Source organism: Vitis vinifera, chromosome 19 (genome assembly GCF_030704535.1).
Source record: "Vitis vinifera cultivar Pinot Noir 40024 chromosome 19, ASM3070453v1".
In the NCBI taxonomy this organism is placed as follows: Eukaryota; Viridiplantae; Streptophyta; class Magnoliopsida; order Vitales; family Vitaceae; genus Vitis; species Vitis vinifera.
This window is the reverse complement of record NC_081823.1, coordinates 62860-77294: the sequence shown is the minus strand read 5'-3', so window position 1 is coordinate 77294 and position 14435 is coordinate 62860. Positions and strand designations below refer to the sequence as shown.

The 14435-nt window shown below is 39.4% G+C and overlaps 1 protein-coding gene across 1 annotated transcript; it reads right to left on the bottom strand.

The window, feature by feature from the left end:
* Window positions 1–1264: 1264 nt before the first annotated feature.
* Window positions 1265–13344, bottom strand: LOC100258973 (protein FRIGIDA). The gene is made up of 3 exons (XM_002283753.5): window positions 12365–13344; window positions 2307–2476; window positions 1265–2221 (listed from the first exon to the last, which is right to left on the bottom strand). Exons 1-3 carry the CDS (start codon window positions 13209–13211, stop codon window positions 1409–1411), a joined length of 1830 nt encoding a protein of 609 aa, XP_002283789.1. The 5' UTR covers window positions 13212–13344; the 3' UTR covers window positions 1265–1408.
* Between the last annotated feature and the right edge of the window lie 1091 nt (window positions 13345–14435).

The following is a 14435-nucleotide window of genomic DNA, read 5'->3' as shown; positions in this document are numbered from 1 at the left end:
ACATTAGGGTTATATGATTTTTTATGGTTAATTTTTTTATTTATTGAGTATATATATATTTTTTAGTCTTATTATTTAATAACAAAAAACTCTCAAAATTTATTTTTTTAAATAAAAAAATATTTTAAATTATATGGAATGATATTATTGTAAATTTATTTCTTTTTCATTTCCATTCCTATTATTATCAAACATTTGAATGGAAACAAATAATCATTCCAATCTTGCATTCTTAAGTTCATCCAAATGTTAGAAATGAAATCATCAAATTCATTTATATCCACTAAGAAATATAAATGGAAACAAAATATTCATTTCCATTCCCTATTCCGACGTACCAAACACCCCCTTAAAGTATTCTTTGGACTTTCAATTATTATTTAGAATATGTTACAAGAAAAACAATATATTCTTAGAATAAATTTAAAAAAAATATTTTTCTATCAAAAATTTGTTGAATATACTTTTTAAGGTAGAAAACTGTTTTTCCAATACAGCATGGATAGTAGATAATTTTTGCTCCTTGCCTAAAGGTTTGCATCTTCACAATAAGATGCTTATTAAGAATTTATGATTTAGACACCATTGAGAGTTCCATATCTCCCCATTATTTATTGTGGACAATGAAGAGTGTCCTTGATAACTTGCAAGAATAGACAACTTTCATCCACCAAGTTTTTGTTTTGAAGGGATAAGAATAACAATCATATTTTCAAAAAAAGAAAAAAAGAAAAAGACTTTCAATGCATTAAAAAATTGAGTGTTTATATTTATATTCAACAAATATTACACATTATGAATTTTTTTAAAATAAAAAACCTTAAATGAAATAACCCAAATACTTTTAAATTTTATATTATCTGGAACTATATTTCCAGAAATCCTTAACGGTATCTGAAACTAGTCTTGTAGGTCCAACACCATAGGTTTTTTTTTTTTTTGTTCATTTCTCTTTCACTTCATTATCTATTTATTCATTTAAATTTTTAAGATTTCTCACTTTTAAATTTCTAATACATTTTAAAATTATTTCTAAGTATCTTTACAACAAATTTTTATCAAAATTTACATAAATCATAAGTTCTAAAATATATTTACGTAGGTGGATTAAAAAAATCTACAAAAAAGTTGTAATTAACTTTGAACTTGTCTCAAATGCTTTTTATTAACAAACAAGATTTGAAGAAAGGATTTTTACCATAAGGTTTGTTGTTAAGAGAAAAAAAATTGAAGTAAGGAAGAAAAAGGTAAGAGTGAAAGAGAATAACGATTAAGGTATTTTAGGTATATTAATTTTTTTTACTTAGATGCAATAATATGACTAATGTTTTAAGGTCGATGTATCAAGTAATCAGGCATTCATCTAATTAGGTGGCACGCTTGCGAGAACCATTGCTGTCATCAGATCTCACCTTCCAAAAACAGCATCAGCAAACTGATAGAGATCAGAGGCTGAGCTTCCATTAGCCGCATTAATAGATGGAGCGTTTGGCATCCCTGGGAAGCTTTCCATGGATGTTGATGGCCCAAAAATGCTATCGACTCCCATGGATGCAGGATGTGCAATAAAACTTTGTCCAATTACTCTGTCATTGAAGCCCATGTCCCTGCGCCCTGCATATGGCGGACCATTGTTCTTCATCATTTGCCCTGTCCTATCAAATAGCATCTCCCCATGGGCCCCAGAAAATGAAGCCATCGACGGAACACCACCAGTTCCAGCCATACCAGGTCCAGTACCAGTTCCATGCACCCTGGTTCCACTTCCACTTCCTGACATCGTGCCAGTAATATTTTCAGGCAAGGACCCACCACCAGATCCATGCAGCATGGCTGAAGCAGCAGGATAAGTACTTATATGACCAGGGAATCCACTGTCTAAGAAGTTTATTGGCATTGTACTATCATAAAAGCTCCTGCTAGCCATGTTATCAGCAACCCTCTGCTCTTGCAACCCAATCACTGAGGATGGTGCAGCAATCGGTGAATGTTTTATCTCTCGAGTTTTCATCTTCTTTAATGAGTCAATTTCATCTGCTTTTCTCTTCAGCATCACCTTGCCTTCCATTTTCTTATCAAGATCAGCCATCTCTTTCTCCAACTGGATTATCTTTTCATCAATATGCCATCCAGAAAGAAGCTTGGAAGGATCTACCCTGTGATCTTCCAAACACCTGGTCACAGATTTCATAGCTGACAAATAGTTTTCATTTGCTTTTTTCTGTAGATAAACAACATAAAACTGCAAGATCAACAAAAGGAAATAGTAATATACTTCAACATGAGAAATGCAAAATGGGTAATACCAGTCTAATAGGTGAATCCTCTTCTCTTGTTCTTTTCCATTCCTCTTTATGCTCTCGCAAGAACGATGTCAAAATTTTCCAAATAGGAAACTTCTCTTCAAGCCCAAAAGTATAAGCAAAGTCAACAGCTTCAACATTCATTTGATTCTTTATCATCCCCTGAATTACATCTGCAACAAACAAAACCTATCTTATAAAGTTTAAGCATTATAAGCAAATAAACAATATCAGTCTTTCTCTCATGATAAGACAGAATAAACACCCAAGCAACAAAATAGTCTCATAAGCCTCCAAACATAGAGATTGAGATGCCAACAAAGAGTTAGATCCCAGTCCTTGATATCATCCTAACCTTATCCAACTTTATAGATGCTCCTAATAGTGATGATATCCAAGTCCAACGGTAAAATATCAATGATATCTTATGCCCATGGTTGGAATAATTTTTAATTCAAGTGATTCCAGGATTCATTCATAAAGATTTATCCATGTTCTGAATCACGCACTTAGGAAATTTCATTTTGGCGTATCATCCGAGACAAGCTAGAAATGGGAATACTTTGGAATGTTCCACAAAAAGTGCAATATTGCTTATTTACATAAAAGGGACTAAAGGAGGTTTTTGGAAAGAGCTGAAAAACAACTTGGAAAAGAGTAATTTAATTCCTATGAAAGGGGAGTCTGATGTGTGGAATAGGAAAGCTTCCCACCACTTATATTGATCTTCCATTTGGAGCATCTTGTAAGCTTGGCTATTTGGAATTTGGCGAATGAGAGATTCCATAAAAGACTTGCTTTGTGGAAACAGTACTGCCTCTTAAAAGGTGGAAAACTTATGTTGATAAAAAGAAATTTGTCTTACTTACCAATTTATTTGATATCTCTTTTTGTTATTTGAAGAAAGGTGCACTTAAGACTTGAGAAGATTCAAAGAGACTTCCTATGAGATGGAAATCTTAAAAATGAAAGCAAAATTAGGTGAGATGATCATTGTGTGCTTGGATAAGAAGAAAGGGGGGTTAGGCATTGGAGCCTTACTTGTTCTCAACAAGGCATCACTTGGCAAATGGTGTTGGAGGTTGCTTCAAAAAGAGACCCTTTATAGCGACTAGTGAAGGAGGTTTGGAACTTGGGGTTCCTATAAAAGTGGAGTTCTTTGCTTGTAATGCAGTGTGGAGGAGGATTTTGACTTCAAATAAAAATAGCGAGGAATCATAGTGAATAGCTGCTATCATTTCAAGGTGCCAAAGAATCAACTGACCACATTCTCTTACACCACGAAAAAAAGAACTTTGTGGCATTGGTTATTCTCCCCGTTCAAAGCAAAGTCAATGTTGCCCTCTACAATAAAAGAGACTCTATTGAGTTGGCAAGGGGGTTTTGTATGACAGAACTGGTAGTAGGCATGGAGGGTTTCTGCATTATGCTTATCCTGGATTGTATAGATAGACAAATCATTGATTGTTTGAAAATGTGAAGCAAAACCATGTACTTAGAAATTCATTCCTTGTACCTTTTTTCTATGGTATAGAAAATTCTCCAGCGAGGCATCTTTTGTATTAGACTTCACTGATCGATCATGCTATAGTCAAAGGGAGGGAGGTCTATTTGTCTTTTCTTAGAGACTGATGCATACCGCTTGTCTAATTTAGTGCCCATTTGCTAGGCCTTGTGACTGCTGATTGCCTATATATGTTGTTTGCCTATAAATTTATATAAGGTGACCTTATAAATTGTTGCCCTATACATATTGTTAGCCTATAACTTCATTAATTAATCACATCTATTATACCCTTTCAATGATTAGAAGATAACCCTCTCACTTATGAGAACCTTGAATTTTGGAATTTGACACCTCTACAATAAAGAAGTGAACAATTTTCACATCCATTCCCAATTAAATTGCCTTAATGAAATTCTTTAGAACTCTGATAGAATTAGTCTTTGGCCAGATTTTTAAGGATTTGCCAACCTACAAATGAGTGGTTGGAAACATCAATTATATTATTTATTTTTTATCAATAAGTATAATATGTATAGCAAAGAGGTGCTAAAGAAGCGACTCAAAGAGTTACAGTATAGATCAACTCCCCGCCTTACAACCCAAGACACTAGGAAAGCACAAAAAACCCTCTCCCTTAACGCATACACACCCATTCTATAAAATCTATTAAGGTCGAACGACCATCTTTTATCCACAATTTGGTTTCTGACCACAGTATATACACAAAATAAATTTTCAGCTTTTGGATGGACAACACGCCATCCTCAAAAGTAATAGAATTCCTAGCTTCCAAATAACCCAAAATAAGCATAACGGTCCCATTAGCCACACCACCTTCCTCTTCTTGCCCACAAAAGAGTCTCTCCAACCTATGAGAGTTTCCTTAACCGAAAGTGGAAAAACCCAAGAAACTCCAAAAAAAGAGAGGAGCAACATCCACACCTCCCCCGTTCTTTCACAATGAAGGAGAAGGTGGTCAATTGACTCCCCACACTTTTGGCACAAAAAACACCTATTTGCCAACACCCAACCCCTCTTTTGCAAACGGTCCAAAGTTTAAACTCTACCCCACAAAGCCTCCCACACAAAGAAGCTTATCTTGGGTTGAGCATAGGGCATCCAAATAATCTTTGAAGGGAAAGAAGCTGAAGACACCGGCTGCAACGCCCTATACAAGGATTTTACTGAAAATACCCCATCCTTTGATTCCACCCATCTCACCCTATCCTCCTCATCCCCCCTCACCTTCTTCCCATCCAAGCAACAAAGTAACCTTCCCACTTCTTCCATCTTCTAATCATTAAACAACCTATTGAAAGTAGGGGTCCAACTTCCCCTGGTCATATGCGTGTTTTTTTCCATAAAAGCTTTTTTCTTTTCCTCTCTTTCGTGGAAGGAAACGTTTCCCACCGGCCAAAATGCACGCTAACACCCCAACTACCTACCTACCTACCTAAAATAAGCAAGAACTCCAATCACATTATCTCTATATTCTCTTTGGGACCTGGTTCGCATTTGTGTTTGAAAGTAGACCCTACTTTTCCCCTCGGTTGTCCATACTTCATTTACCCAAGCCTCTTTAGACGTTGCTATAGCAAATAATGAAGGGAAAGCATCGCATAAAGGGCTGATTCCACACCACTTATCTTTCCAAAAACTCACATTCTTGCCATTCCCCACCTCAAAGCCAAAAAAAAGGGGTCACAAGCTGTCCCATCTTATTTATAACTTTCCAAAACCAACTCCACAGGCCTTCCTAGTCTCACCAGATCTCCACCCTCCTCTTTTCTCCCCGTATTTCCTTCTAATCACTTGATTCCAAAGGGTCTTTTTTTCGTTTGCAAAGCGCCATGCCCACTTGCCAAGGAGAGCCTTATTGAACAAACCAAGGCTCTTAACCCCCAAACCGCCTTTACTTTTGTCTTCACACACAATTGGCCACCTTACTAAGTGAGGTTTATGCTCAAGAGCCCTACCTCCCCACATAAAATCCCTTTGTATCTTTTCCAGTCTCATCCTAACCGCCCTAGGTAATTGGAAAATGGACATGAAATAGATCGATAGGTTGGACAGAGTACTCTGAATCAAGGTAACCCTCCCCTCTTTTGAGATGTACTGTCGCTTCCACATAGCCAATCTCTTTCGAAATCTTTCCTTTATCCCATCCCATACACCAACAAATTTCAAAGGAGCACCCAAAGGCATTCTTAGATAGGTGGAGGGCAAATTTCCAATTTTATAGCCGAAATCATTAGCCAACTCTTCCACAATTTCAACTCTACCAACTAGGATCAGTTCACTTTTTACCAGATTCACTTTTAACCCTGAAAAAGCCTCAAACCACATTAACAGCCAGCACAAATCTGTCAACTAATCCTCTTTAGCCTCAGAGAAAATCAAAGTGTCATCAGCAAACAATAAGTGTGAAATCTGGACCGCTTCACCCCTTCTTCCCTGAACCATACAAGGCGTCAAAAAACCTCCAGCAACTGCTCTTTTCATCAAACAGCTAAAGGCCTTCATCACTACTACGAATAAATAAGGCGAGAGGGGGTCTCCTTGCCTTAAACCCCTTGAGCTTTGGAAAAAACCCGTTGGGCCACCATTCACCAGGACTGAAAATCTAACAGTGGATAAACACCACTTTATCCAACTACACCAGCTTCCCCCCAAATCCCATTTCCCCCAACACCGCTAACAAAAACGAACAATCCACATGATCATAGGATTTCTCAATGTCTAATTTGCAAAGTATTGCCCCTCTATTGCTTTTCAAAATGGAATCTATTGCCACATTAGCGATCAGCACTGCGTCCATGATCTGCCGCCCCTCCACAAAAGCATTTTGAGACATTGATATCACCTTGGCTAACACTCCTTTTAATCTGTTAGCCAACAACTTAGCTAACCATTTGTAAAACCCTCCCACCAAGCTTATTGGCTTAAAGTCCTTTAGGTCCTCAGCTCCCCCTTTCTTAGGAATCATAACTAAGAAGGTTGCATTTAGGCTTCTGACAAATCTCCCCGTCTCATGAAACTGTTTGAAAAAATTCATAACCTTCTCCTTCACAAAATCCTAAGAAAACTGCCAGAAGGCCATTGAGAAACCGTTCGGGCCTGGCGCTTTCTCTCCGCAACAGCCTACCAGCGCTTCAAAAACCTCCTCCTCTGAGAAGAGCTTCTCCAGCCTCTCCACGTCCACCTCTTCCAGCCTCTCAAAATTTAACCCATCTATACTAGGCTTCCAGTCACCAGGATCTATCAATAGGCCTTGGAAAGTTCTGCTCACTTCCTCTTTGATTTCACTTTCCTCAGTTAAACACCTCTCGTTCACCTTTATTCTATTCATCTGATTCCTCCTCCTATGAGCATTAGTCATCTGATGAAAAAACTTGGTGTTTCTATCCCCCTCTTTTGGCCAGATTTCCCTAGACTTCTGCCACCAAGACACTTCTTCTAATAAGGCCCACTTCTTATATAACTCCCTTGCCTCCTTTCTGGTCTCTTCTTCTTCCATTGACAAAGAGCGAACCCTCTCTTCCTTATCCCAGTAACCAATTAAATTCTACGCATTTTGCTTCTTGGAATCAATTTGCCCAAAAACCTCTTTATTCCAACTTCTCAAAAACGGTTTTAAAGCTTTCAATTTTTCAGTCAAAATGAAGCTAGCTGATCCGCTCACTTGAATCCCCTCCCACCACTGTTTTAGCTCCTCTTTAAAACCCTCCTCCTTCAGCCACATATTCTCAAATCTAAAGGGTGTGGGCCCTCTCCTCATTCCTCCCCCGTCAAGAAGAATCGAAGAGTGATCAGAAACCAACCTAGCCAGTACAACTTGGATAGCCCCCTGAAAATGAGCTTCTCAATCCTCAGAAATAAGGAAACGATCAATTCTTGACTTTGACCGATTATTGAGACCTCCACACCACGTGAACACCCCCCCCCCCCCCCCCCCCACCCAAATGAAGAGGCAAATCCCTTAGTTCTAACTCCTCAACCACCTCTGAGAATCTCCTCATCGTCGGGGACAAACGACCTCCTCTACTCCTCTCAAAAGGGAATCTTATCATGTTGAAATCCCCTGCTACACACCATGGACCATTCCATAAACCTCTTATTGCCCCTAACTCACTCCAAAAATCTTCTCTCTCCACTTTTACTGTGGGCCCATAAACTCCTGAAAAACACCAATAGAACCCATTCTCGCAGTTCTTAAATCGACAAGAAACTATAAATTTGCCCACCTCCATCTCCACTAATTGCAACACCCTATTATCTCAAAACACCACAACTCCCCCCACCGTCCCCCTGGAATTTAAAGCCCCCCACTCCAAGCATCTTCCAATCCTAAGGCTTTTTACCATTCCATTAGACATCTTCTGGATTTTTGTTTCTTGGAGGCACACTAAGTCCGCCTTCTGTGATTTAATCACATCCTTTATCAATCTTCTCGTCTCTGTCATTTGCCCCCTTACATTCCACGACAGAATTCTAAGCTTCATCTAACAGACTCTTGATGACCCCGATCCCCTTCTATTCCACCATAATTCACCGACCACTCAAGTTTCTTCAACTCGTGATCAAATCTCGAAGGTCTCTGACCTTTCCTCTTTTTTCCGGTGACCCTCTCAGAACAATCCCTTCTTTCTCTTATTCTATTAAGGAGTTTCAGGATCTCACTTTCAAAGCCCTCCGAAGGCATTCCCAAACACTAACAGAATCTTGCCAAGCAACTATACCTCCAAGACTCCTCGTCATCTCCCTCTTTCCCAGCCCTGTCGTCTCTCCCCTCTTCTAACAGAAAAAAATCACCCTCTCCCTTCTGATCGCCCCTTCCTACCACCGGACACACTCTCATAGGACTAAAGTTTAACTTCCCTTCACTTTCCTTCACCAAGGCATCAAAACCGCACCTCTCCTCCACCTCGATTATACCCCCTCCACCCCAGAGAAAGGAGAAGAAGAAGAGACCCGTCCCCCCCAAAAACAGACAGCGGAAGGCTCAAAAGTGGAATACCTGGCATCTTCCTCCAACAACCACATGTCCGCAATGGAAACCCTTCTTCCCGCTTCTCTCCGCTGAAGAAACCATCCCACCGGCCAAGAGCTCTTCGTCAAACCACCTCTCTAATCGCGACTGACTGAAAGAAGCCCTAGTTTCTTTCAAAGGTCTTTCCTTTGTGGACCTAAAAGGAGAGAAAGCCCACGTAGCTTCTGCAGTGGGCTGTCCTTCTTTTAAACCCAAACTGGGCCTGCTATCCACCCCACCCGGCCAGACCCAAAGAGGGCTTGAATGGCCATCGCAAAAGGCCCGCCCCAAACCTCTGCTGGACTGCCCCTCTTCCCAACAATCCCTTGGCCCACTGAAAATCCCCCTTTCTTTTAAAGCCCAATCCAGATGTGCTTGAGAAACTACATGAATGGGCTTGCATTGATCAAGCCTAGCATCCTCCCCACCACTTAAGCCCGCCTCTCCATTCCCTTTGCCTTCGACCTTCTTCCCAAAAGCTGAAAAAGCTTCAGCTGTACCAGATGTCCCGTCTCCATCATGTTTTTCTTCCCCTCCAACTTTTCTGATTGAATCTGCCCCAACAGCATCTGCTACACACCACCTCTCCTTCCCTTTGCTACTGCTACTCCCCACGCGTGAGCCCATATCCCAATCTTCCCTAGCCTTTGCCTCCTCTCCCCCTTGCAGCTTCTTCATCGGCACCACCTTAGATATCCATGGCAGCCTCTCCCACCACAGCTGTAATGCATAGCAATAATCATCAACCACTAAATGCATAGTTCTCGGAAAAAAATTCCCCCTGTTCTTGGCCAAAATTTTGGCCCACTGGAGCTAAGAGCAGTTCTTTGTTTCTCCATCCACCTCAACAAAGCCTCCACAACAGTCTCCAATTCTCTTAAACATTTCTTCACTCCAACAATGAAGCGGGAGTCCCACCACTCTTACCCAAACTTCTTCTGCTTGGTTTCCTACCTTCAAGCATCCTGCCTCCTCGCTCCATCTCTCTAATAGCATCACTTTGTCTTTAAATCGTCGCATCCCCCTCTTTAGCGCTCTCTCTGCCTCCTCTTCATCTTCGAACTCCAGCAACATGAAAGGTCCTCCCATGCTCAACACTTTCATTCCATTTTTTATATTCCAACTGCGCTCCCCCCATTTTCTAACCGAAAGCAACTCCGTCTCCACCACTGACCCATCATCCCATCTTCCAACAAGGCACCGGCCTAGTCCTTCCTCCCTATTTCTCAACCCTCTCCCTCCAACCTAAAGCCATAAAGCATCTCCTTGCCTTCCAGCCAGCTCCTTAGCCACATCCACAAAAGACTTCTTCTCACCCTCCACCTTCTTTCCAAAGAACGTTCATCCTTCCCTTCTACTATCACCGCTTTCGACTTTGACTCAACTCGTAGAGCTTCTTCAAACTTTACTTCCTCTTGCGTAACTACCCCTAAATCCCAAAGTTTCTCAACAAAAATGGCCCAACCTCCTAGTAAACTCTTACCTTCGGGTACAACTAAGCAAAATCTCTTCGTCTCCACATCAACAACAGAACAAAGGATGTATCTCCCCATCCCATTTTCACGTCTTTCCACTCTAAACTTTCTACCCTCTTCCTCCCACACTTTAACTAATCTTCCTTTCCTTTCCTCCCTGCAGCATTCTTCAAGACCTTCCAGACACTTTCTCAAACTTGTCACCCTGAATCTGATCCAGGAGGAGAAACCTCTACTCCTCTCCACAATGGTACCTCTTAGCTTCCCTCTAACTTCCTCTAATGAAACTTCATATGTCTTTGACTCTATCGCAAACCAACACTTTCCCCCTCCCATCCTAAGTATGGAAACATCAATTATTTAGTTTCACTCAGATTTTTTTTCTCCCTCTTTTCCTTAAGGAAATCAAAATCGATTGAAAGAAATAAGTAAAGGAGAGGAGGAAAACTCAAAAGGAGAGAAAGAGTAGAAGGAAGAAAAGCAACAACAACCTGACATACGAGTCACTAAATTGAAATCAGCATGGAACAACCACAGCAAGAATCCACAATAATGGCCTCCCCATGGCCACAAACAAACTCAGCTTTCCAACCCAATTTGAGTTCAGTCTGAACTCAATCTAGCCTTTTCTCACCCTCCTAGCCCAGCAGCAAACAAGGAATTTTTTATAATTTGGTTAATGGCATACCTTGAGTCGCTCTTGTGGTGCCTCTTTTTAATATATTGTTCTCCTATTCTATCAAAAAAAAAAAAAAAATGGTTAATGGCATATATTAAACCAGTTGCTAAACAACAGTTGTCTAAATCCAGTCCACAATCTTCATATAAAACAGGTAAGTTTAAGCTAAGGGCTAAAATTGGGATGAAATGGGTTCAAGATAGAAGTTTTTCTTCAAGATTAGCTTGGAGTGGGTCAAAGTTTTAAAAGGCTAATGGCAGTCTTGAGGTGTTTTGCCTAAATGAGGTGAGGCGTAAGCCTCAACTTAAACAAATAAATAATAAAAAATTATTCATAAAGTCACAATAAAATTGAAGAATTAAAAAGACAAACTTTTTTTTTGATTGGAAATGACACAAAGATATTAAAAAGACATAAACTTCATAATGGTAAAATTAATTTGTTAATAGTTCTAATTTAGTTCCTTTTTCTAACAAAAAAATCAGTTTTCTCACATGGTTTGATCAAATAATTTTCAACATTACTATTTTTATCACTAGGATCCTCCAACAAATATAATCAAATTGCTATATCATCCTCCCCAATGGTGTTAATATCCACCCATTATTCTTCTTCATCTACCAATTGTATTGGTATTTTTCTTTTTAATCTATCAATAATTAGATTATTTATGAGATCAACCACTAGGACAATTAGCAATTCCCTTATTCTTCTCAGTCTCCCTTTTTCCCTTCCATTTAATAAGTGAATTGAAAGTCAAGTAAGCCCTTGTATTGTAAAAGGTTTAACCAAGTAAGGACCCAGTACAAAATTCATGAAATTTATAACAAAAGTTCACAAAAGCAATAGATGATAGAACTCATTACAACTCATTGAATATTGAAACTTAAACCTCTTATAAAATATATACCAAAAGCCTATAAATACCAAAAACCTTTTGGATATTTGAGGATTAGCCTTGAGGCTATAGCCTCAAAGTGTGAGAAACAATGAGTCATTAAATTGCCACTTCCAATCAATAAGAAGACAATAAACCTTTTAATTCTGACCAAAAAAAAATTGCAACATAAAGATTAAGCCATTGGTAATAAAACTATCTCACAATCCAAACCTCTAGTTTGTATTAATCTTAAACTCAAAACTTAGCAGGGAACAGTATGTGACAGTACTAGATTAGTAGTTAAATTTGAAAAAAGAAAAGAAAAAAGAAAATAGCAAGTACTAGTTTATGGTGTTTAGCATCCCGGAAGGAATAATCTAATTCAAAATTATATACCTGAGACTAATTGAAACTTTAGGGAGATCAAAATAAAAAACATAAAATCAAGAAAATATGAATAGGTATGCATTAAAGGCTGTCATCACATTTACCTGGGACCCTGGCGAGGAGAAAACGGGAGCGTCGCAAGGCATCAGAAATCTCCTTTGGACAACTAAGCCGGATCAAATTCCTGAGATCTTCATTCCTAAATAAAGCCGGGATGCCGAAACTAGCAACCAGAAGAAGCAAACCCCGAGCGTCAATGTCACTGGCATTGGAAACTCCACCTTCATTGATAAGCCTCTTCCTCCAAGTAACTGCAGCTAAATCAGCTTCTTCCTTCACGGATGGCTCCATCTCGGTGCAGTCAGAGAGTAGAAAAAATTCCAAAATTAGAAGTGATGCTTGTCGAGAAGGAACCATGTGGGTGGCTTTGCCGAATGCCTTGCTTCCCTGGAGGAAAAAGCGCCCAATGCATTCAAGTACAAGTTTGGCAGGTTTTGGAGCGCCCTTTAAAGCTGCAGGGACTTCTTCACGGAGCTTGGCAACGTCCGAGAGATGTGAGATGATGTACTTGCGGAGGCCTCGGCTACGCATCATTCCGCAGAGAAATCCAAGCTCCGACACGGATGTCTGCGCTGGCATTGGTTCTGAATGTAGATCAGCTGATTCCGGACTAGATGTTTCCAAGGTATTGGAAGCTAGGGCTTGGTGATGTTGCGGGGAAGCATCCAACTCTCTGGACCTGCTGGCAATGGCATCTTGAATGAAATCCAGATGCTTCTGCAACTCGTCCCATCTTCGTCTAAATGCGTGTAGAACAGTAGAGAGGTTGCGAAGTTCATTCACGGATCTCATAGGATCGCCCCCACCACTTTCCCCTGACACTGCTGCCGCACATAATGGTGGAGGCGGTTGCCCCTCCTTGACGGTGAGGGTCATAGAGGTCTTCGCCATGAGGTTGGATGAATTGGTTGTGGGTGTGAACAAAACCCTAATCTGTTGTCTTCCTGGTGTTGGGAGCTCTGATTCGAGCTAAACCAGGCCCACGTGTAACCCGATCCACTATCGCTACGGGTTACGTGGTTATGATATGGGGAGAAGAATAGTGTAAAGCTACGTTTAAAAAAATAGTTTTTTTAAGAAATTTCATATGTAAAAAAATTTAATTTTTAATAAAATGAAATGAATCGTATGAACAAAAAACATTATTTTTTTATAAAAATAATTTTTTCTTCTAAAACACATATAGACTTAAGGGACATTCATGTATAAAACATGTTCTTTTCAAGAAAAAAAAATAGAAAAGGTCATATTAACAAATGAAATATTTTTATCCATTTTAATCTATTAATTATAATATAAACAAATAAATAAATACAATAAATAAAACATCCTTATTTTTTAAAAATATTAGTATTTCTACATGACACGTAACTAATAAAGTTAATATTATATATATTTTTAATCATTTAAAAAACATCATGAAAAAATAATTTGATAAAAAATAAATATATTAGTATTTATATTTAAAAACAAGATTTATTACGCTTTACCTCTCAATCTATATCTTATTTTTCACATTGTTCATTCTAATATTTTATATTTTTAGAATATGACAATACTACCTGAATGGAAAGCGCATGTGTTCTCCATATTATCCGTTTTAAGTAAAGATAAAATGGTCATTTTCATTTTAAAACCCCCAAAACCCTTCCCGCCCTCCTCTCCCCTTTGTCTTTCGTTTTTCCTCCTAAGCCCTAAAATCCCAATCTCACATTTAGATTACGCTCTAGGGTTAGTGTAGACCCCCCCCCCCCCCCCCCCCCGAGGCTACGAAGCAGGGAGGAGTTTCTTTGCTTTTTCTTTTTTTCTCAGGCCACTGATGGGAAGTCGGCTCGGGCAGAGAAGTGCGACTGATGGGAGAGGCAGCAGGGAGGCTTGCGGGAGAAGCCAAAGAGAAAGGGGAAAACAGAGGAGCTAAAAAAAAAAAGAAAAGGGAAAGAGGAGAAGGAAGGATTTTTTTGGGGGGAGAGGAGCTTGCCTGAGGAAGAAGGAATACGCAAAGGAGTCACTGTGAAAGGAGGCATCTCAGGTATTAGTCCTATAAACTATTTACTCATTTTCGTGTTAATGCCATTTTTTTCTTTTTGTTAAGAAACTCTGTTTTGGTGTTGGAGC